Source organism: Boleophthalmus pectinirostris, unplaced genomic scaffold (genome assembly GCF_026225935.1).
Source record: "Boleophthalmus pectinirostris isolate CB_2022bp ecotype Guang Dong unplaced genomic scaffold, ASM2622593v1 HiC_scaffold_6, whole genome shotgun sequence".
Taxonomy (NCBI): Eukaryota; Metazoa; Chordata; class Actinopteri; order Gobiiformes; family Gobiidae; genus Boleophthalmus; species Boleophthalmus pectinirostris.
In genome coordinates, this window is record NW_026571447.1 from 21,281,055 (window position 1) to 21,302,160 (window position 21,106).

The following is a 21,106-nucleotide window of genomic DNA, read 5'->3' on the forward strand; positions in this document are numbered from 1 at the left end:
AGACACTGGTCTCTGGTCAGGACAGACCTAGGCCCTATCCATATCTCTAGTGACAAGCAGTGTTGGGAGTAATGTATTATAAAAGTAATGTATTACAGTAATGCGTTGATTTTTGCTGTAACGCAGTAATGTAAGGCATTACAAGGGGAAAAATTGTAATATTTTACTCGGTACAAATGTGAGTAACGTGTGTTACAATGCTTTTTTAACCTGGATTGAAGTGGTGGGTTTTTCTTCATAGAAATTCGCTAAAATCACCGTGAAATCAGCAGCGGTGAAACGCCGGAGACGCGGCCGGATATACCTTCAGTTAACCGCGGGTGAAAGGACCGACCCAGAACTCTACGCTGTTTAGACCTGGTTTAGACCTGGGTCACTCCTGGTTTAGACCTGGTTTACAGTCGTCCCTTGCTCTAACGCGATTCACTTTTCGCGGTCTCGCTGTTTCGCTGATTTTTAGAATTTTTTTTTTGTGCAATTTTGCATGCCTTTTGTTTTTAGTGTATGAACACGTATTGCGTTCCTCCTGCTGCGTCCTGATTGGCTAAGGGACTCCTGTCTCCTGTACAGTACAGTACAGAATGTGTTCAGCTGCCAAATTTAAATAAATGTTCAATCTCTAGCAGTGTGATTCTGAAGTGCTGTATGTCTGCAAGTTTTCTCTCCGACAAAATCCACAACGTCGACGAAATGTTCTGCACCGACAAAGTCTCCTGCGCTCACACCCAAAAGACAGAGGACGATGCAAACCATCGCACAAAAAGTTGGACTTCTGTACACGTTGAAGGAAGGTAGAAGTTACGCGCTGTAGCAGAGTTTTGCACCGGGTCTTGTACCCGCAAATAGTTGCTGAAATCAGGACCGTGAGCCCGAGCAGCAGGGTCCATAAAGCGCGATCGGGCGACAGCAGCTCTTACCTCCATGAGGTGCGGAGCAAAGCCGGTCCTTTCTCCTGTGTCACCTTCGAGCCCATCCTGACAGTGAGTCCTGTTTTAGTCCTAGTTCAGTTCTGGTTTAGTCCTCCACTTCAGTCCTGGAATCAGTCTGAGGTTAGTCCTGTTATAGTCCTGGTTTAGTCCTGGTTCAGCTCTAGTTTAGTCCTGGTTTAGACCTTGTTTAGTCCTGGTTCAGTCCATATACGGCTCAAAAGTTCAGCTTTTTCGCAGGTATTTTGGTGAGAGTAACTTAAAGTAATGCAATAGTAATGTAATGCCTTACATTTTAAATGCAGTAATATTGTAATGTAACGAATTACTTTGAAATGACAGTAATAAGTAATAAATAACGCATTACAGTTTTAAAGTAACTTGCCCAACAGTGGTGACAAGAATAAACTTTTCTTCTCTATTTCATCAACTCAACGTGCCTCGCAAATGTATTATTATTATTCTTCAAGAGATATATAATATTTTTTTCCACAAGAAGGGTAAAAGAGGAAAAATTATTATATATATCTTTTTTTTTTTCCACAAGAAGGGTAAAAGAGCCCCTCCTTGAACCGTCACCTTATCGTGGTGGAGGGGTTTGAGTGCCCGAATGATCCCGGGAGCTATGTTGTCGGGGGCTTCATGCCCCTGGTAGGGTCACCCAAGGCAAACAGGTCCGGGGGGACGGGTCAGACAAAGAACGGTTCAGAAGCCCTATATGATGATGTCCACTCAGAGGCCAGCGACGTCGCCCGGATTGGTGTCACCGGGGCCTCACCCTGGAACCAGGCCTGGGGTGGGTGCTCGTCAGCGAGCGCCTGGTGGCCGGGCCTTCCCCCACGGGGCCCGGCCGGGCTTAGCCCGAAGGAGCGACGTGGGGCCGTCCTCACGTGGGCCCACCACCCGCGGGAGGAGCCATATGGGGCCGGTGCAGAGAGATCTGGGCAGCAGTCGACGGCGGGGGCCTCGACGACCGGACATGGAGACTAGCTCTGGGGACATGGAATGTCACCTCGCTGGGGGGAAGGAGCCTGAGCTTGTGCGGGAGGTTGAGCGTTACCGACTAGATATAGTCGGCCTCACCTCCACGCACAGTTTGGGCTCTGGAACCCAACTCCTTGAGAGGGGCTGGACTCTCCATTTCTCTGGCGTTGGCCGCGGGGAGCGGCGACGGGCTGGTGTGGGCCTGCTCATTGCCCCACAGCTCAGCAGCTGTGTGTTGGAGTTCACCCCGGTGAACGAGAGGGTCGCGTCCCTGCGCCTTCGGGTCGGGGACAGGTCTCTCACTGTGGTGTCAGCCTACGGGCCGAACAGCAGTGCTGAGTACCCGGCCTTCTTGGAGTCCCTGGGAGGGGTACTAGACAGTGCACCAACCGGGGACTCCGTCGTTCTCCTGGGGGACTTCAACGCCCACGTGGGCAACGACAGTGACACTTGGAGAGGGGTGATTGGGAGGAACGGCCTCCCTGATCTGAACCCGAGTGGTGTTTTGTTATTGGACTTATGTGCTAGTCTCAGTTTGTCCATAACGAACACCAAGTTTGAGCACAAGGGTGTCCATAAGTGCACGTGGCACCAGGACACCCTAGGCCTGGTCGATGATCGACTTTGTAGTCATGTCATCTGACCTCCGGCCGCGTGTCTTAGACACTCGGGTGAAGAGAGGGGCTGAGCTGTCAACTGATCACCACCTGGTTGTGAGTTGGGTCCGCTGGCGGAGGAGGAAGCCGGAAAGACCTGGCAGGCCCAAGCGTGTAGTGAGGGTCTGCTGGGAACGTCTGGCGGAGCCCTCTGTCAGAGGGACTTTCAACTCGCACCTCCGGGAGGACTTCTCCCGGATTTCGGGGGAGGCTGGAGATATGGAGTCTGAGTGGGCTTCATTCTTGGCCTCTATTGTCAATGCAGCTGCTCGGAGCTGTGGGCGTAAGGTCTGTGGTGCCTGTCTCGGCGGCAATCCCCGAACCTGGTGGTGGACACCGGAAGTAAGGGATGCTGTCAAGCTGAAGAAGGAGTCCTATCGGGCCTTGCTGGCTCGGGGGACTCCTGAAGCAGCTGACGGGTACCGGCGGGCCAAGCGTGAGGCAGCCCGTGTGGTCGCGGAGGCAAAAACTCGGAGCTGGGAGGAGTTCGGGGAGGCCATGGAGAAGGACTATCGGACGGCCTCAAAGAGATTCTGGCAAACCGTCCGGTGCCTCAGGAGGGGGAAGCAGTTCTTCACCAACACTGTTTACAGTGCGGGGGGAGAGCTGCTGACCTCGACTGGGGACGTTGTCCGGCGGTGTGGAAGGAATACTTTGAGGATCTCCTCAATCCCACCGTCACGTCTTCCGAGGAGGAAGCCGAGGCTGGGGACTCGGAGGCGGACTCATCCATCACCCTGGCAGAAGTCACTGAGGTGGTTGGCAAGCTCCTTGGTGGCAAGGCTCCAGGGTTGGATGAGATCCGTCCTGAGTACCTTAAGTCTCTGGATGTTGTGGGGCTGTCTTGGCTGACACACCTCTTCAACATCGCGTGGCGGTCGGGGACAGTACCCTTGGACTGGCAAACCAGGGTGGTGGTCCCTCTGTATAAAAAGGGGGACCGGAGGGTGTGTTCCAACTATAGGGGGATCACACTCCTCAGCCTTCCCAGTAAGGTCTATGCCAGGGTACTGGAGAGGAGAATCCGGCCGATAGTCGAACCTCGGATCCAGGAGGAGCAGTGTGGTTTTCGTCCTGGCCGTGGAACAGTGGACCAGCTCTACACTCTCCATCGGGTGCTCGAGGGTTCATGGGAGTTTGCCCAACCAGTCCACATGTGCTTTGTGGACTTGGAGAAGGCATTCGACCGTGTCCCTCGTGCTGTCCTGTGGGGGGTGCACTGGGAGTATGGGGTTCGGGGTCCTTTGCTAAGGGCTGTCCGGTCCCTGTATGACCGGAGCAGGAGCTGTGTTCGCATTGCCGGCAGTAAGTCAGACCTGTTCTCGGTGCATGTTGGACTCCGCCAGGGCTGCCCTTTGTCACCGGTTCTGTTCATTGTATTTATGGACAGAATTTCTAGGCACAGCCAGGGGCTGGAGGGGGTCCGGTTTGGGGACCACAGGATTTCATCCCTGCTGTTTGCAGACGATGTTGTCCTGTTGGCTTCATCGAACCAGGACCTGCAATGTGCACTGGGGCGGATTGCAGCCGAGTGTGAAGCGGCTGGGATGAAGATCAGCTCTTCCAAGTCCGAGGCCATGGTTCTCGACCGGAAAAAGGTGGCTTGCCCTCTCCGGGTGGGTGGGGAGTCTTTGCCTCAAGTGGAGGAGTTCAAGTATCTCGAGGTCTTGTTCACGAGTGAGGGGAGGACGGAACGTGAGATTGACAGGCGGATCGGTGCAGCTTCGGCAGTGATGCGGTCGCTGTATCGGACCGTTGTGGTGAAGAGGGAGCTGAGCCGAAAGGCGAAGCTCTCGATTTACCGGTCAGTCTTCGTTCCTACTCTCACCTATGGTCATGAGCTCTGGGTAGTGACCGAAAGGACGAGATCGCGGATACAAGCGCTCGAAATGAGTTTCCTCCGCAGGGTGGCTGGGCGCTCTCTTAGAGATAGGGTGAGGAGCTCAGTCACACGGGAGGAGCTTGGAGTAGAGCCGCTGCTCCTCCACATCAAGAGGAGCCAGTTGAGGTGGCTCGGGTATCTGTTCCGGATGCCTCCTGGGCGCCTCCCTTGGGAGGTGTTCTGGGCATGTCCCACCGGGAGGAGGCCCTGGGGAAGACCCAGGACACGCTGGAGGGACTATGTCTCTCGGCTGGCCTGGGAACGCCTCGGGGTCCCCCCGGAGGAGCTGGAGGACGTGGGGTGAAGGAAGTCTGGGAGTCCCTGCTTAGGCTGCTGCCCCCGCGACCCGGCCCCGGATAAGCGGACGAAAATGGATGGATGGATGGGTAAAAGAGGCCTTTCCACATTTTCGCCTTTGTCCCTTTCTCTTTCTATCAGCCGGGTATTGCCTCTCAAAGCTCCCATTGTCAAATGGCCACAATAGTATGAGCTGTTACCTCTGACTCATTCACACTACCACTTCTGTTCATGCACATTGCACTAACCATAGGCATTCCTATGTGAATTAGAGAAGTATGACCAGGCTTAACGTGGCACCACCTCTATCTTGTTTAGATCATCCCATGTAATTTAGATGAACATTTTTATATAACTAGATATAGTTTAAACATTCTTTGCTCATCATTTTGATGCACAGAGCAAAGTGAAAGCCTGCATTACCCCAAAGGTAACAGTTAACAATGGAAAATCAAAGTTGCTGTAGTTTTCACTTACACAGAGGGCGGTTAAGCCCTGCCTATAAAAAGGAAAGCAGAGTCCAGCTTTCACCATAGTTTGCAGAGCGTTTTGCAAGTGGTGAATATCAGCATGACTTCTGTGCAATATGTCAACTATCGAGGTTTTGTTTTGCCTCCACTGGCTCACTCCAAAAAGAGCCTGCAGTTTGCTGAGAACTTCACAGTGGAGGACACGGATGTATTTGCTGTGACATTTCCCAAATCTGGTAATGTTTTTTCGTTTAGCCATATCTGTAAACTAGTAATTAGAAAAGCATATATGTGACTTTGTTTTTTGTTTTGTTTTGTACAGATTCAGCTTGTGGGATAGTGGGAAATGTGGGCCGATAGGCGCCGATCCCGTGAGTGCGCGCTTAACCCTCACGCCCTCCTCGGGGTCACATTGACCTGAAGATTTTTTTTTTTTTACTTCCCGCTCTCTTGGGGCGGGTCAATCAGACCCAGAAATGTATTTTCTAGCCTGACGAGAAATTATTTGAAAATACTTTTTTGGGTCTGATTGACACCCCCCAAGAGAGCGAGAATGAAAAATAAAATTTCTTCATGTCAATGTGACCCCGAGGATAGCGTGAGGTTAATTTCTCTCTCTCTTTCTCTCAGTCACTGTGTGATCTGAGGACTGGGGCTCTGTGTTTCCCCTCGTGTGATAATGATTAAATCCTCGACTGTGCGCAAAGCAGGGATTTGTGTTACACCGAAAGGACAATGCAGAGACAATCTCTTAACCTCTAAGCTGTAATACTACATGGACCCGTGGGTTAGTAAAAGACCCGTGTGTCCGCCAATGTATGGAAGGGAACTCACCAGAAACATCCAGGAAAAAAATAAAATGTGTGTGTGTGTGTGTGTGTGTGTGTGTGTGTGTGTGTGTGTGTGTGTGTGTGTGTGTGTGTGTGTGTGTGTGTGTGTGCGTGTGTGTGTGTGTGCGTGCGTGTGCGTGTGGGTGAGTGGGTGAGTGGGTGGGTGGACGGCTGGGTGTGTGTAAGCGCGTGCGAATGCAGGACCGAGTCAAGGACGGGTCGAGTACGGACATGTCTCATTCATGCGTTCAGGATTAAAAAAAAAAAAAAAAACAGACCAAATTCTCATTGTAGGCGTGACCATGGATGTGACGTTAACAACACCACAAGTACATAAAGTCTGCAAAGGTGCGTAAACTGAGATACGACACCGAATTCAGTAGCGATAATGTCGTGTGATGAGTTATACCTTCAGTACCACGGACTGTTGCTGCCCAATCTGACGCACTCAGAGAAGAGCTTAAAGTTTGTGCGTGAATTTAAGTTTGAAGACGACGACGTTTTAGCTGTTACATTTCCGAAGTCCGGTGAGTAGCCCATGTGTCGCAAAATTGCTTATATGTAGACTTCGGAATATCAATTCATAATGTCTAAATTTGCCGACACGACACAATCACACAATAGGCTACTTATGGCAGTATATAAACGCTTTTCGTTTTATCAATGCGTAATGGTCCAAAATATAGGCTACAGGTTTTGTAGATTCTGCCCAAGTGGGGTGGATGTCTTGACTGAAAAAAATAAAATAAACATAAATAAAAGTAATATTTCCTAAAGCATTTCTAAACATTAAAGGGCTCATATTATATATAGTTATATTATTATTATTATTATTATTATTATTATTATTATTACTATTTCAGGTTATTTTAATAGATGCATGGCATGGGTTTATAATAAGAACTGGATGAGACACTCCGCCTCTTACTGTGAGTGAGATCGATTAGTGGCCACTCCATTGGTACTGCAGCTCGCAGAGGCTCTGTTCCAGAAAGAAATGTCTCATAGAGCATAATGCAGTTTTTGTGAAATCAAACTTCTCATGTTCACCTTTCACAAAGGTCGGATTATGTAGGGATTATTATGTATTTTTATAACACGAACTTTAAAAAAAAAAAAAAAAAAAAAAGTGTTCTGCAAAGCACCTAAAATGAACCTTGTCTGTGTCACAGATTATTTTGGCAGTTCCCCTTCTAAAGCCATACAACACTCACCAAAGAGTTAGTCATATCAGGGCCAGTGAGGAGTGTATCGTTCAGACAGATGACAAACTTTGCAGAATCATCAAAGACCACTCTCAACTTTGTAGGCTTCTTAAGGTGGTACAGGTGGTGTGGGATGTACCACACAATCTCACTCCCAGACACAATGGGAGCTAGTTCTGCATCACAACTCTTTGTAGTGTCATTCATGAAGACTGTAATGTTCATGGTACTGTTTGTCAGCCTTTAGCCTTTTCTTAAGGTGTTGCAGTCGCATAGTGGCTAGTTTATTGTTGTTTGGGAGAGTGAGTGGCTGTCTTTGAAAGGGAGGGACATTTTGTCGTGTCCTTCAGGCCTTTGGACTACTGTGTTGTATGAAGCAAACATGACCTCGAGACACATAGTTGTCCTTACAGTTTCTCTCATTAAAGTCTGATTCTAAGACCTTAAGCACATCAGTAGTTAATGGTAAGCACGTTTCTTGTACTGTGACATGATGCACAAAACTCTGGTTGTCCTCCCTGTCTAAATGGGGATTTGCTGACCCAATAATACTCCAGCACAGTATAGTTTTCTGAGTAAAAGTCTTGTTTACTTGTCCAGTAACAACTTCCAGGGGAGCTAAATCTGATGGGCAGTCATAACCAATTAACAAACCCACATCACACTCTTGCAATGGCTTCATCTTATCAACTAAGCATGTTAGGTATGGTCACTGAAGTGCAGTTTCTCTAGTGGGAATATGTGACTTTTCTATAGGGGTAAAGTCTCTTGAGTACACTTGATTTATTTATACATATCTCATAGCTCCTTACCGCTGGTTAGGAACCTCCCGAGCTTTCTATGCTAAAGGAGCTATGAAAGGAAGCATAATTGATTGGGGATGGCATTACTCACCAAATTAAAATATTTAGTCATTTGTGCCGTCATCTGGTCGCACATGGCTTCAAGCTTCCAAGAATCAATGTTGCATAATATAGGACCTTTAATCTGTAGGAATACAGATATTTTATATTATATTTATATTTTATCACCTAAAAAATGAGCATGCTTTACTTAGAGAGTATACTATATGTTTAAGAAGTAAAACTTTTTTCTTCATCAAGTCTGGGTAAATTCTGTTCAAGGTGACCTCTGCTTACATAGAAAAAATCAAATAGAGACATAAGCTAACCTTTTCACTTATTCTTGCAGGTACAATTTGGATGCAGGAGATTCTTCCTCTGATCCTGAATGATGGAGATCTGACTCCAATCCAGACGATCCCTAACTATGACAGAATCCCATGGTTGGAGGAGGAGAGGTTATCTGTCGTAATGGACCAGCTCAAATCTCCCCGCGGGATGGTTTCGCATTTCCCTTATGAGCTCATGCCTGCATCCTTTCATCAGTCTAAGGCAAAGGTTAGGTCATAACGCCATTAGAGACATTACACATCATGGTGGTGTAGTGACATTCCAAGTCTGAAATTTTTTTTAGCTTTCTGCCAATATAATAATATACATGCCTGAAGAGGTGTCAGATGTCATCCATGCATGTTTGATCATTTTAGCTATTTCTCCCTGACCCTATTTGTACCCTCCTAATGGTTAGCTGTAAGATGTTGTCCAATGATCAGCCTACATCTCCATGTTCCCATATGACAATTTTCTATAAATATACAAAAACATGATACAAAACTGTGCACAGCAACTTGACAACCTGATGTGCAGTAGCTTCACTAGCAGGATGCATGGTAATGGTGTTGTGATAGCGCTCTGAAGGAGAGTAACTTAGCACAGGGAGCAAAGGGAAGGGAGATGCAAGAGTGTGCAAAGTGAAACATAAGAAATCTGTTAATGCATTGTTTTTGGTGACTATAGCTATAGATTTTCAAAACATAAACAAAACAAACATTTGTTTATTATTCAGTTTAATGCTCCTAATTTCTCTATCAGGTCATCTATGTGATGAGGAATCCCAAGGACGTTGTTGTTTCATTCTATTATTTCCATCAATCTGCATCATTTCTGGAAGATCCGGGAACATTTGAGGAGTTTTTGGACAAATTTCTTGAGGGAAAATGTAAGTCTGTAAGTGTTTGAGTTGATTCTGAAAGCTATAAAGACCCATGTTAATGTGTTTATCTTAGTGGCATTTGGAAAATGGACAGATCATGTAAAAAGCTGGAGAAACACCAAGCTTGGAGATCGCATCATGTACATCACATATGAAGAAATGAAGGAGGTAAAGGGTGCCACATCTTTAAGAAAACTTGCTGCATTATTGTTATTATTGTTACAATAATACTCATTTCATCAACTGGTGCCGGTGCCATCGCAAGAAAGAATCTCCTTACAGTAATTGTCATTCTCACTCCGAAATATAGGGTATGCAAAATTGCCGCGATAGTGGCATAACTGTAATTGTTAACCAGTAATGTCCAAAAATGTACAGTGGGCATGCAAGCAAAGTAAAGAGGTTGCACTCGTCATTGACAATGGATCCTATGGGTGTGTTACTGGACACAAGTACTTTCCAATGACAATATACAGTATGTGCCACTTGTGGCTATATTTATTATTATTATTATTATTGACCTTTTCATGTCTCTTAGGATCTGCCTGCTGCTGTTAGGAGCATGTCCAGTTTTTTGGGGAAGAATCTGAGTGATGAAGTGATCAATAAAATAGCATACCACTGCAGCTTCAATACCATGAAAAACAATCCCATGTCAAACTTCAGTCTGATACCAAAGGTTTACATTGACTCTGACAAATCTCCATTTCTCAGAAAAGGTCAGTAAATACTATTACCACTACTAACAGCAGTTTAATTAGTAGCCAGATAGATAGTAGATGAAGAGACAGTGAACATATTGTGGTTATACTGCCCATTTTTATCCTTTGTTTTTAGGATTTTATAACTGTATAGAGTTGTTATCCTTAAATTGATGGGCAGAACTGAAGTTACTGTGAAGGAAACAAGAAGCACAACATAACCAGTGTTGGGAAGGTTACTTTTAAAATGTATTCCCCTAGAGATTACAGATTACATACCCAAAAATGTAGTTTGTAACTTAATCCATTAAATTACTTAAAGTGAGTAACATAATCTGAATACTTTGGATTACTTGGTTTGCTGTAAAGTAGCAAAGATGAGGAAATCTTAACATAAGATGTTTTATCTGCTAAAAGAAAATGAAAAGCCCAGTATTTACTTAACCGTATTAAAAATATTATTGATAAAAGAGGAGGAGACACAGTCTGCACAGCATGGTTTAGTCCTGTTAAATCCTGTTTTAGACCTGTTTTAGACCTGGTTTAGACCTGGTTTAGTTCTGGTTTAGTCCTGGTTTAGACCTGGTTTTAGTCCTGGTTTAGACCTAGTTTTAGACCTGGTTTAGACCTGGTTTAGTTCTGGTTTAATCCTGGCTTAGACCTGGTTTTAGTCCTGGTTTAGACCTAGTTTAGACCTGGTTTTAGACCTGGTTTTAGACCTGGTTTTAGACCTGGTTTTAGTCCTGGTTTAAACCTGGTTTAGACCTAGTTTAGACCTGGTTGTAGACCTGGTTTAGACCTGGTTTAGTTCTGGTTTAGTCCTGGTTTAGACCTGGTTTTAGTCCTGTTTTAGACCTAGTTTAGACCTGGTTTTAGACCTGGTTTAAACCTGGTTTAGTGTCCAGCAAAAAAAGAAAAGGGGGATTTAGCCCAAAATGTAAAAACAGCAAAATACCGCAGTGTAATCCACTTATTTCAACGAAGTAAATGTAATCCAATTACCTCTCATTGAAACAGTAACTGTAACTGAATACAGTTACTCATAATTTGTACTCTGATTATGTAACTCCAGTACATGTAATCAGTTACTCCCCAACACTGAACATAACTAAAATCTTTTAGATGAGCCATGGATACAAGAGGAGTTGCTCAATTAAGATGAATTAAGAATATTTCTCTTAACTTATTAGATATTAATAAAAAAAATAGCTCATACCATTTTTTTATTTATTTATAAAACTATGCGTTAGTTTTATGGATATGAGTTGTGTTTCAGGCATCATTGGAGATTGGAAAAAACACTTTACTTGTGACCAGGTGAGACATTTCAGCTCCACTATCAAGAAAGAGCTGGAGGGAGAGAGCTTCACTCTGCCGTGGAACCTGGACTGATCAATATATCTAGTCTTTTAAACCTTTAGTCATCATTTCATTAATAAGAAAATCATGTAATTTTCTCATTGCTGCTTTGTATTCCCAGTATATATAATATATATGTGTAACTTGTGCCTTTTTCTACACATTTTAACTTCTTTCATTAGCATTGACTAGCACTGACAGGTGATAGTTTATGTAACTCCAAGTGTAAACATGTCTTTCCACTCTCCTGCGGCAGCAACTAAAAATTGTATTCTGCTAAGTAATGTCTAAAGGCCATATCATTATATCATTACCAGTGATGGGGAAGTTTAGTCGATTAATCAATTATGATTATAAACTGTATTTTTTAATCTGACAGGTGCTGGTAAACCATCTTGTTTTTTTCTTATTATGAAGCTAAATAAATGTATTATTACTATATGCATGCAATTCTCCGTTCCTATGGCCAGCTGTGTCTATTCAGTAAGCTTATATATATATATATAAAAACATGTAGACTGTATATATAAATGTATAAAGTCTACCATACCAGTCATACCAGCACGCATGCGCACTCACACACGCACTCACACAGACACACATACACATAGCTGACAAACATGCGCACAGACACGCATGGACACAGTACATGGACACACATAGGCTTACTCTTTCTTTTCAATTACATACACAGACACATCCACATCAGTACAACTTATAGTCTAAAAATATCTTTAAATGGCATCCCTTAAAATCGTAATCTGGAACATTTGTGGCAATGGCTCCCAGACAAAGAAAATAAAAATAATCAATTATCTTCATAATCTACAGACAGACATCTGTTTATCACAAGAAACCCATCTCTCACACATAGACCATCATAAATTAAAAACTTCAAAATTCATCCACTCTTTTTCTTCTCATTACAATTCCAAACAAAGAGGCATGAATGTATTAATAAGCAAAAAAAAAAAAGCTTTTATCCACAATACAACCATCACAGACCTTGAAGGATTTTGTTATTATTAATACATCAATCAACAATAGCCTGGTAACAATTAGTAATATTTACGGCCCAAATACAGATGACCTTTCTTTTTTCCACTCCCTTCTTTTCTTCCATGTCAAACGTTTCCAACTGCCCAGTCATAATTGGAGGCAACTTTAACACAATCATAGACCCATTACTTGACCGTTCCAATAACACAAGCAACAAATGCTTCTAGCAATCTACTGAAAGAGTAAACCAGTTCATGAAGGATTTTGGTCTTGGAAAAGTTGGCGCTTACAACACCCAACCACTAGACTCTAGAGAATACACCTTTTACTCACCGGCCCATCATTCATACTCCTGTATTGACTTATTACAGATCAGTAACTCAATTATATTAGAAATCTCCGACTGAAGAATTCACCCTATCATCATCAGTGACCATGCCCCAGTTACAATTACATGGAAAGTAAACAAGCAACAAACAGGCCCCTAGATGGCACTTCAACCTATCCCTTCTCAATGACCCAGATTTCAACATTCATATCAAAAGAGAGTGGGCATCCTTCTTAGAAATTATTCCCCAAAGACCACCCACAATTCTCTGGCAAACAGGCAAAACAGTTTTAAGAGGTAAAATCATTTAATTTTCTGTTCATTAAAAAAAAAGAAAGAAAAAGAAGAATAACCAAGAAATATCAATTCCAACTTAACAACATTGTAAATAAACTAACTTTATTCTTAATTCATAAACCCTCATCACAGCAATAAATCTGGTAAATATTTGGCAAATCAAATCTAACGAAATCAAGAAAAATACTACAAATAAATGAAATATTCAGAAATCTGAACAGGACCCAAAACAAGAAGATATAGATTCATTTCTCAGGAACATAAAAACACCACAGCTTAATACAGAACAGATTAGTATGTTAGACTTACCGATAACAGAAAAAGAACTCTCCACAGCCCTCACTCTTATGCCAAACAACAAAGCATCCAGTCCCGATGGCTTCACTGTTGAGTTCTATAAACACTTTTGGTCCATTTTAGCCCCACTATTCACCAAAGCAATAACTGAAATTAAACAAAAGTCAGAATTTCCAGAACACATGAACTGTTATCTCACTCCTCCCCAAATCAAATAAAGAAGATCACACCCTATCATCAAATTACCCCCCTATCTCTCTCATCATTGTAGACATAAAAATCATTAGCAAAGCCCTTGCCCATAGAATAGAACAGATCACCCCTCACATAATTCACCCAGATCAGACAGGTTTCATCAAAGGTAGACAGGCATCTAATAATACTGTTCAATTTAATCCACTACTCATCATTACAAGAAGAAGACTCCATCATAGCAACCTTAGATGCAGAAAAAGCATTTGACAGGGTAAGCTGGAAATTTCTCTTCACCACACTACACAAATTTGGCTTTGGGGAATCATTTATTAATTGGATTAAAAATTTGTACACTTCACCTTCAGCCAGTGCCATTACTAATAGTCTAACATCACAACGTTTCACACTGCACAGGAGGACTAGGCAAGGATGCCCACTCTCCCCCTCCCTATTCACCATTTTCATTGAGCCATTAGCAATAACCATCCGTCAGAACCCCCGCAAATAAGGATTTCAAACAACTCAAATGCAACATACAATTAATCTCTATGCTGATGACATTCTGCTTACACTCCAGAAACCACAATCATCCCTGCAGGAAACAATAACCCTCATTAAATTATTCTCTAATATCTCTGACTACTCAATAAACTGGACAAAATCCTCCATCCTTCCATTGCACAACACCAAATGGGAAGCGACAGCTCACACTTCACATATTTCTTTATGCACCGGTCACATCACATACTTGGCCATTAACATTATCTCTTTTCATTGATTTCAACCCAATTCACCAACACCTGGTTCAGTTACCCTCCACTCAATATTCACTAAGTTCTACTGAAAAAATAAGCCACCAAGGTTCAAACTGACCACACTTCAAAAATCCAAAGCAACAGGAGACCAGATGCACCACATTTCTATCATTACTCTCTGGCTAATCAGTTACAGTACATATACATGTGGACACACCCCAGTCACTCAGATTACGCCTGGCTAGACATAGAAAAAACACTCTGTAAGGACCTCCAGATTTCAGATATGCCCCTCTCAGCAAATCAATCAAACGACATCCATGTTTCAAAGTAACAACCATAGCATCCGCTCTGACAGCCTGGGGGAAATTCCACACAATCCACAAAATTTGCACACCCATCAGGCACTTATAGAAAGAAATCACGGACTCACTATTCCACTCTATGGGTTTTCGCATCCCCATGTCCCCCTCACTCTGCCTTCTAGGAGACCTTTCAATTATCACAATAGATAACACAAACCATAAACATAACCTTGTGGCCCTAACTGTCACTAACAAAACTATCCTTATGTACTGGAAATCAAGGCATAGCATACATCTGACACATTGGGAAATCCTGCTCACTCACTATATCTCTCTGGAATACACATCTACCACCCACAACAGCACCCCAGTCATCCTGGCCCACCTTCCTCAATTTCCTACAAACGTAATTTCTATGATTTAACATATTTGATTATTCATCTCCCTGTTTGTAACTCTTTTCTTTGTCTGGTAGCCAAACACTTTCTGCTCCAAATTTAAATACATGATGATGTCCTGAGAATACATACACACACAACACACACACAAACTCATACACACCTGTACAAACACACGCAATGTCATACACTCACACACCACTTTATTTTATAAAGAAACAGGGATGGGATAGACAGGCTATATAAAATATTACTTTAATATTATTAGGAACATGGCATGATATTTATCTGCCTCGGGTCCCTAGAAGGCTGGGCTCTTTCTGCTGTTGCCTGGTTGTTGAGTGCGGGGGTCTACCTACAGGTGCCTAGGCTCATGTTTCCCCATTCCCTCAGGGCCTTCCCACTGTTCTGGTTTCCCTCTCTGGTCTACCTCCAAGCATATTACCTCCATGATACTTTTAATGCATCACACCCAACTTTTTAATGCATCACAAGTCAACCATGGGTGAGTGTGGGTTCATGTATGTGAATGTGTGCCTGAGTGTCTGTACTTGTATGCATGTGGATGTGCATGTACGTTCACACAGACATACATTCACACACGCATACACACACACACAAATGTCCACACTGCCACCAGCCCCTGTCACCTTTGTCCCGTTAGGTGTGTTCTATCAGAGAAATAAAGACTGGAATCGATCAATTGAAATTACAAAAATTTATTCCCTATTCAATACAATTCTAATACAGAGCTCTGGGTCAAATCACTGTCCCTGATGGCCTACAGCTACACAGGACTTACATCAGGTGGTCTGAAGGCCTATGTTTAAAACATCAGTATGAATATGCAAATAATATGTTGAGCAGGTTCACGCCTTGGGTCCTCCCTGAAGTATCTCCGTTGTCCTTTACCATAAGGGGATGACCACCAGGTTTAAATTACAGCCAAGTTTATTTTGGCTTGGTGCTAGCAAAGCCAAAATAAACTGCAAAAAAATCAGCTGCTCTGTAAAGAATTTCCTTAGAAGTACACAACCTTCATCTCTGCAAAGGGAATACCTTAAAAACTTATATGTTTCACATAGTGGTATCTTTAAACATATACATCAGATTTCAGTGGTTAAGCATTAACTCATTGTGTAATATTCAAACAAATATATAATTGCAGTATTTAATATATGCACGATACTTTATTACTTGATATAGTCTTTAGTCCTTATTTGTATGTAATCTTTGATTGTAATGTTTGTCTTGTATCTTGTGCGTTGTTTGGTTCCTATATTCTGTAATGTATGTAGTTTGCAAATAAAATTATAATACATAAAAAAAAAAACATTGTAACTTGACTTAAAGCTCAAAAAAGAGAGAAAAAAAAAGCGCAAATCTCTCTGTCTATGCTAATATCTACATCATTAAATCGATTTTTAATTTTAATTATAGAATCAGTCTGAGTGAACAAGTTACTTATGTTTTATTTATGATCATAACCTTAGTTTTGCTCAGGATGCTAGTCGTCGTTCGCCTTTACGTTTTCATCTTTCTTACCTTGATAGTTGTGGATAAATTCTTCATGGACAGCATATGTCCTTTGTGGACCTTGTTGGATGAAGATTTGGTGATGAGTAGGCAGATTTATGAATCTGGTGGAAAATATGCAAGACATTTCCACAGATTTTTTTCCATAGAAAAACATTAACATAGGTTTACCCTACATTCCGGCACTTCCGGTCGTGATGTAGGGTAAACTTACGTGAAAAAATTCTATGAAGCCGCACTAACAGCTATAGGAGTGAATATTGAGCCAGACATATTTGGAAATCTGACCATGAGTTTCATAGCAACCACAAGAGCATGAGTGAGGTTGTTAAATGTGCCTGCCCTTCCCACTGAAAAGCTAGAAGGGGGCTTACTTAGCAACGAAACACTCCAGCTGTCAATCAAACCTGTTGATAATGCTAGCTGGAGCGACCTTGGGGAATGAAGGCATCTGATTGATCTGTTATTTCTGTTCATATCTTGATTTAGGGAGAGAGAGAGAGGGGCGACAAGATCCCAATGTAAGTCAATTGGAGCCAGGATCAGAAGGAGTCAGAAAAGCCCCCTGGCGCACTTCCTGTTTGGAATGCTGTGGCTAGCGCATTAGCTATAGCTACTCATATATACAGTCTATGGTCGGAACAAACTGAATGAAGTTCTGTGGGAGAGTCTGAAAATTTGAGAAAATTTGACATCAAATCATACAGTCTATGCATCAAATCTGGTGCTTCTGCTCATTACTTTAAATTGCAGCCCTGATGTACGTCTTGGGGGTGTAGTACGGTGGGTGCTCAAATCAAGTGAATGGTCTTCATAAATGTTTAACACACACCGGACATATTATGATTCAGCCTTCTAGGTCTCTCCTGCCTAGCCTCAACTCTCCACTGGTGACAATTTACTACTACAGGCTAATGAATGGATGACAACAGTGCTATGTGCTATACAACAGAGTTATGGCGAGGGAGAATTATGTGTCAGCAGGACCCTTCTGTCACGCAAGAAAATAAGCATTAAGCTGGAATGAGTGCTTCTGGGTGCGGTGTACAGTATATGCTACAGCTCTGGCATTTCTTAATGGCCAGTTGCGGCTAGTAACTTTCGTGTAAACCTCCACATGGGAGAGTGCAAGAAGAGACACGGCAACCCTGCTAATCAGAGCAGTGAGCACACAGCCACAACTGCTGGGGTCTGGGGTTCGCCGCTCATCTGCTCTATCCCAGTTTCACCTGGGTGTAGTGCACAGAGGGTTTACATGCCCTAGTGGTAATATATGGACTGGTGTAACTTTCAAATTTAAATCAGATATATGATTAAGACTAGACTAGACTGACTGATGTTCGCTGTGGCTGTAGTCGTGAATGTTTTAATCTAAACATACAGAGAACCTGATATTTGCTAATTAGCCCTGGGATAACATTACGTCAGATGTTAGCCAATTGGCTACCACTATGTTATCTAACATATAGGTGCAATTTCCCGTTCAAAGGAGGTGTTTCTACACAATATTATACAGCAGCGTTCGGTTCCCGAATTCAAGACATTTTTACAATAGATTTTAATTAACCCACTTATTGGTCGCTGTTGTAGCTTCTTGTGCTATTACTCTGTTTTTACCCTCTGCTACAAACTTGAGCATGCGCAGTCTTGATCTTGATCGATGTTTCTTCTGCTCGATGAATAATATCTGTGAAGTGATGACGTATTTTTGACAGTAAAGTTCCGTCTGTGAATTCGTATTCGTACTGATGAAAGCGTAATCGTAAATTTTCATTTCGTGATTGTAATTCATGACGTCGTAATTTTTCAATTCGTATTCTGATGGATAAAATACACACAATATATTTTATGTACGACTGGACTCATTTGAGAGTTTACAAATATTTATTTTATGCGCAACTACAGCCAAATATGCACGGATTTCCCAAATACGCACGGATTTCTATTTTATGCGCACGAATATTTTTGACAGCTTTCTTACTCCATACTACACATACAGTTAGACCATACAGTTTGACTGATCATGTCCCAAGGATACACAAACATACAGCTGGCTTCTGTTGTCACACTCTGTACTTCTACACAAATGTCTGCATATAAATCTGAACATCTCTCTCTTTTTTTTCCTTTTTTTTCAAAATGATTTTAAATTTTTTTCCTTCAAATTTTTTCCTTTTTTTCTTTTCTTTTTTACATGTTGCCACAGTTCAGAACATACTTAAATTTACATTTGTATTCATACATTTTACATTTACAGTGCATAATATGTACAGTATAGTTGTTTCACTTCAGCTTCACTTCGCTAAAGAGCAGGGACTTTCACCCATTTGACTGTTCACTAGTTAGTTACAACTGGAGGGGAATTTCACCCAGTGACTGGTAGTTAGCTGTAGTGACTGTGCTTACTTCTACTGCATAGAATACATTGAAGTAGTCCCAATGTTAGATAATATGTAAAGCAAAGTGTAGTGTTTCGTCCTGGCCGTGGAACACTGGACCAGCTCTACACTCTCCATAGGGTGCTCGAGGGTTCATGGGAGTTTGCCCAACCGGTCCACATGTGCTTTGTGGACTTGGAGAAGGCATTCGACCGTGTCCCTCGTGGTGTCCTGTGGGGGGTGCTCTGGGAGAATGGGGTCCGGGGCCCTTTGCTAAGGGCTGTCCAGTCCCTATATGACCGGAGCAGGAGCTGTGTTCGCATTGCCGGCAGTAAGTCAGACCTGTTCCCGGTGCATGTTGGACTCCGCCAGGGCTGCCCTTTGTCACCGGTTCGTTACGACCCAGCTCGTTTGGGGTGAGGGAAGTAACAAAAATAAAACCAAGATGTAAAATGGAATAAATTAAGTAATGTTTAATTAACAGGAATGTAAAGGTAAATTAACAAAACACTAAAAATATACAGAAAACTACCTAAACTAAGAAACAGAACAACAGAATAAACAGAGTTTTGTGCCAGAAAAGGGGTCACGCAGGCTTACACAAAAATGAGTGGTAAAACTTAGGGACACACACTAAACTAAAACACAAGTTCCCCAAATTAAACCACATAAACCCACAAACAGAATCGAGTGACCAAATCAAAAAAGGCACAAAACAGAACTAGACTAACACACAAACACAAAACCAAAATGGCATACTGGCCACCAAGGCCAGCAGCCCCGAACAGGTGCTGGCAATCTCCTTAAATAGGGGGAGGTGGCTGCAGGTGAGGTGGGCGTCGACTTGCTCCACCAATCACAGACCAGGACTCCTGCAGCAAGAATCAAGAGAACTCTGCAGAAATATTACAACTAAGGCCTGGGGCCGTAACATCGAGGGTTCATGGGAGTTTGCCCAACCAGTCCACATGTGCTTTGTGGACTTGGAGAAGGCATTCGACCGTGTCCCTTGTGGCATCCTGTGGGGGGTGCTCTTTGAGTATGGGGTTCGGGGCCCTTTGCTAAGGGCTGTCTGGTCCCTGTATGACCGGAGCAGGAGCTGTGTTCGCATTGCCGGCAGTAAGTCAGACCTGTTCCAGGTGCATGTTGGACTCCGCTAGGGCTGCCCTTTGTCACCGGTTCTGTTCATTGTGTTTATGGACAGAATTTCTAGGTGCAGTCAGGGACCGGAGGGGGTCCGGTTTGGGGACCACACGATCTCATCTCTGTTGTTTGCAGATGATGTTGTCCTGTTGGCTCCATTGAACCAGGACCTACAATATTCACTGGGGCGGTTTGCAGCCGAGTGTGAAGCTGCTGGGATAAAGATCAGCTCTTCTAAGTCTGAGGCCATGGTTCTCGACTGGAAAAAGGTGGCTTGCCCTCTCTGGGTGGGTGGTGAGTCTTTGCCTCAAGTGGAGGAGTTCAAGTATCTCGGGGTCTTGTCCACGAGTGAGGGGAGGACGGAACATGAGATTTGACAGGTGGATCAGTGCAGCTTCGGCAGTGATGCGGTTGCTGTATTGGACCGTTGTGGTGAAGAGGGAGCTGAGCTGAAAGGCGAAGCTCTCAATTTACCGGACAGTCTTCGTTCTTACTCTCACCTATGGTCATGAGCTCTGGGTAGTGGCCGAAAGGACGAGATCGCGGATACAAGCGCTTGAAATGAGTTGAAGGATGATGGATGGAGGAGGCACACTGTCCTTTGAATATTTCCAAGTTTCCTTTAAAATCAACTTAAATGAAGTCTATTGCAAAAGCTCACCGAGCAAATCTTGTTCGAATTCAGCAGTGACAATCCAGGAAGAATCAGAAACCAATGTCCATCCATGTCCTTGCTTGGAAATCCAGAAGGATATCTCTCTGTATTTGTTATACAGGCCACTGATACAGCAATGAGTCTAGATTTGTCCAGGCAATCCATGTTCTTCTTTGCTCCATGAATCAGGAAAGAAAACAAAAGCAGACAAAATTCCATCTATGCTGTGTTCTGTGTGCAAACTACGACCCGACAATAGGGGGGCTCAAAGCAGTTATATGGAGAAATAAGCCTATAGATTAACCATGTGGATCTGTTCTCCCTCCTATTCCTCCTCTTCCTCCTCCAGTTGTTTTCTTTTTTATTTTGTTTTGTTGTTTGTGTGCCTTTATGCTGAGGTTAATTTCCCCAAACTAGATTTGGGGTGTTGTTGTTGCACCACTTAATTTTTATTA

At 43.2% G+C, this 21,106-nt stretch overlaps 1 protein-coding gene across 1 annotated transcript; it reads left to right on the top strand.

The window, feature by feature from the left end:
* The first annotated feature begins 6,374 nt into the window (after window positions 1-6,374).
* Window positions 6,375-11,806, top strand: sult2st3 (sulfotransferase family 2, cytosolic sulfotransferase 3). Its single transcript, XM_020937482.2, has 6 exons — window positions 6,375-6,572; window positions 8,442-8,650; window positions 9,185-9,311; window positions 9,379-9,473; window positions 9,844-10,024; window positions 11,283-11,806. Exons 1-6 carry the CDS (start codon window positions 6,434-6,436, stop codon window positions 11,396-11,398), a joined length of 867 nt encoding a protein of 288 aa, XP_020793141.1. The 5' UTR covers window positions 6,375-6,433; the 3' UTR covers window positions 11,399-11,806.
* Window positions 11,807-21,106: the final 9,300 nt, after the last annotated feature.

Bases quoted from the DNA above. Each gene is read 5' to 3' on its own strand.
- sult2st3 (XM_020937482.2), top strand. From the start codon at position 6,434: ATGTCGTGTGATGAGTTATACCTTCAGTACCACGGACTGTTGCTGCCC. The intron at 6,573-8,441 runs GTGAGTAGCCCA...TTATTCTTGCAG, and splicing joins TGTTACATTTCCGAAGTCCG to GTACAATTTGGATGCAGGAG. The intron at 10,025-11,282 runs GTCAGTAAATAC...GTTGTGTTTCAG, and splicing joins ATCTCCATTTCTCAGAAAAG to GCATCATTGGAGATTGGAAA.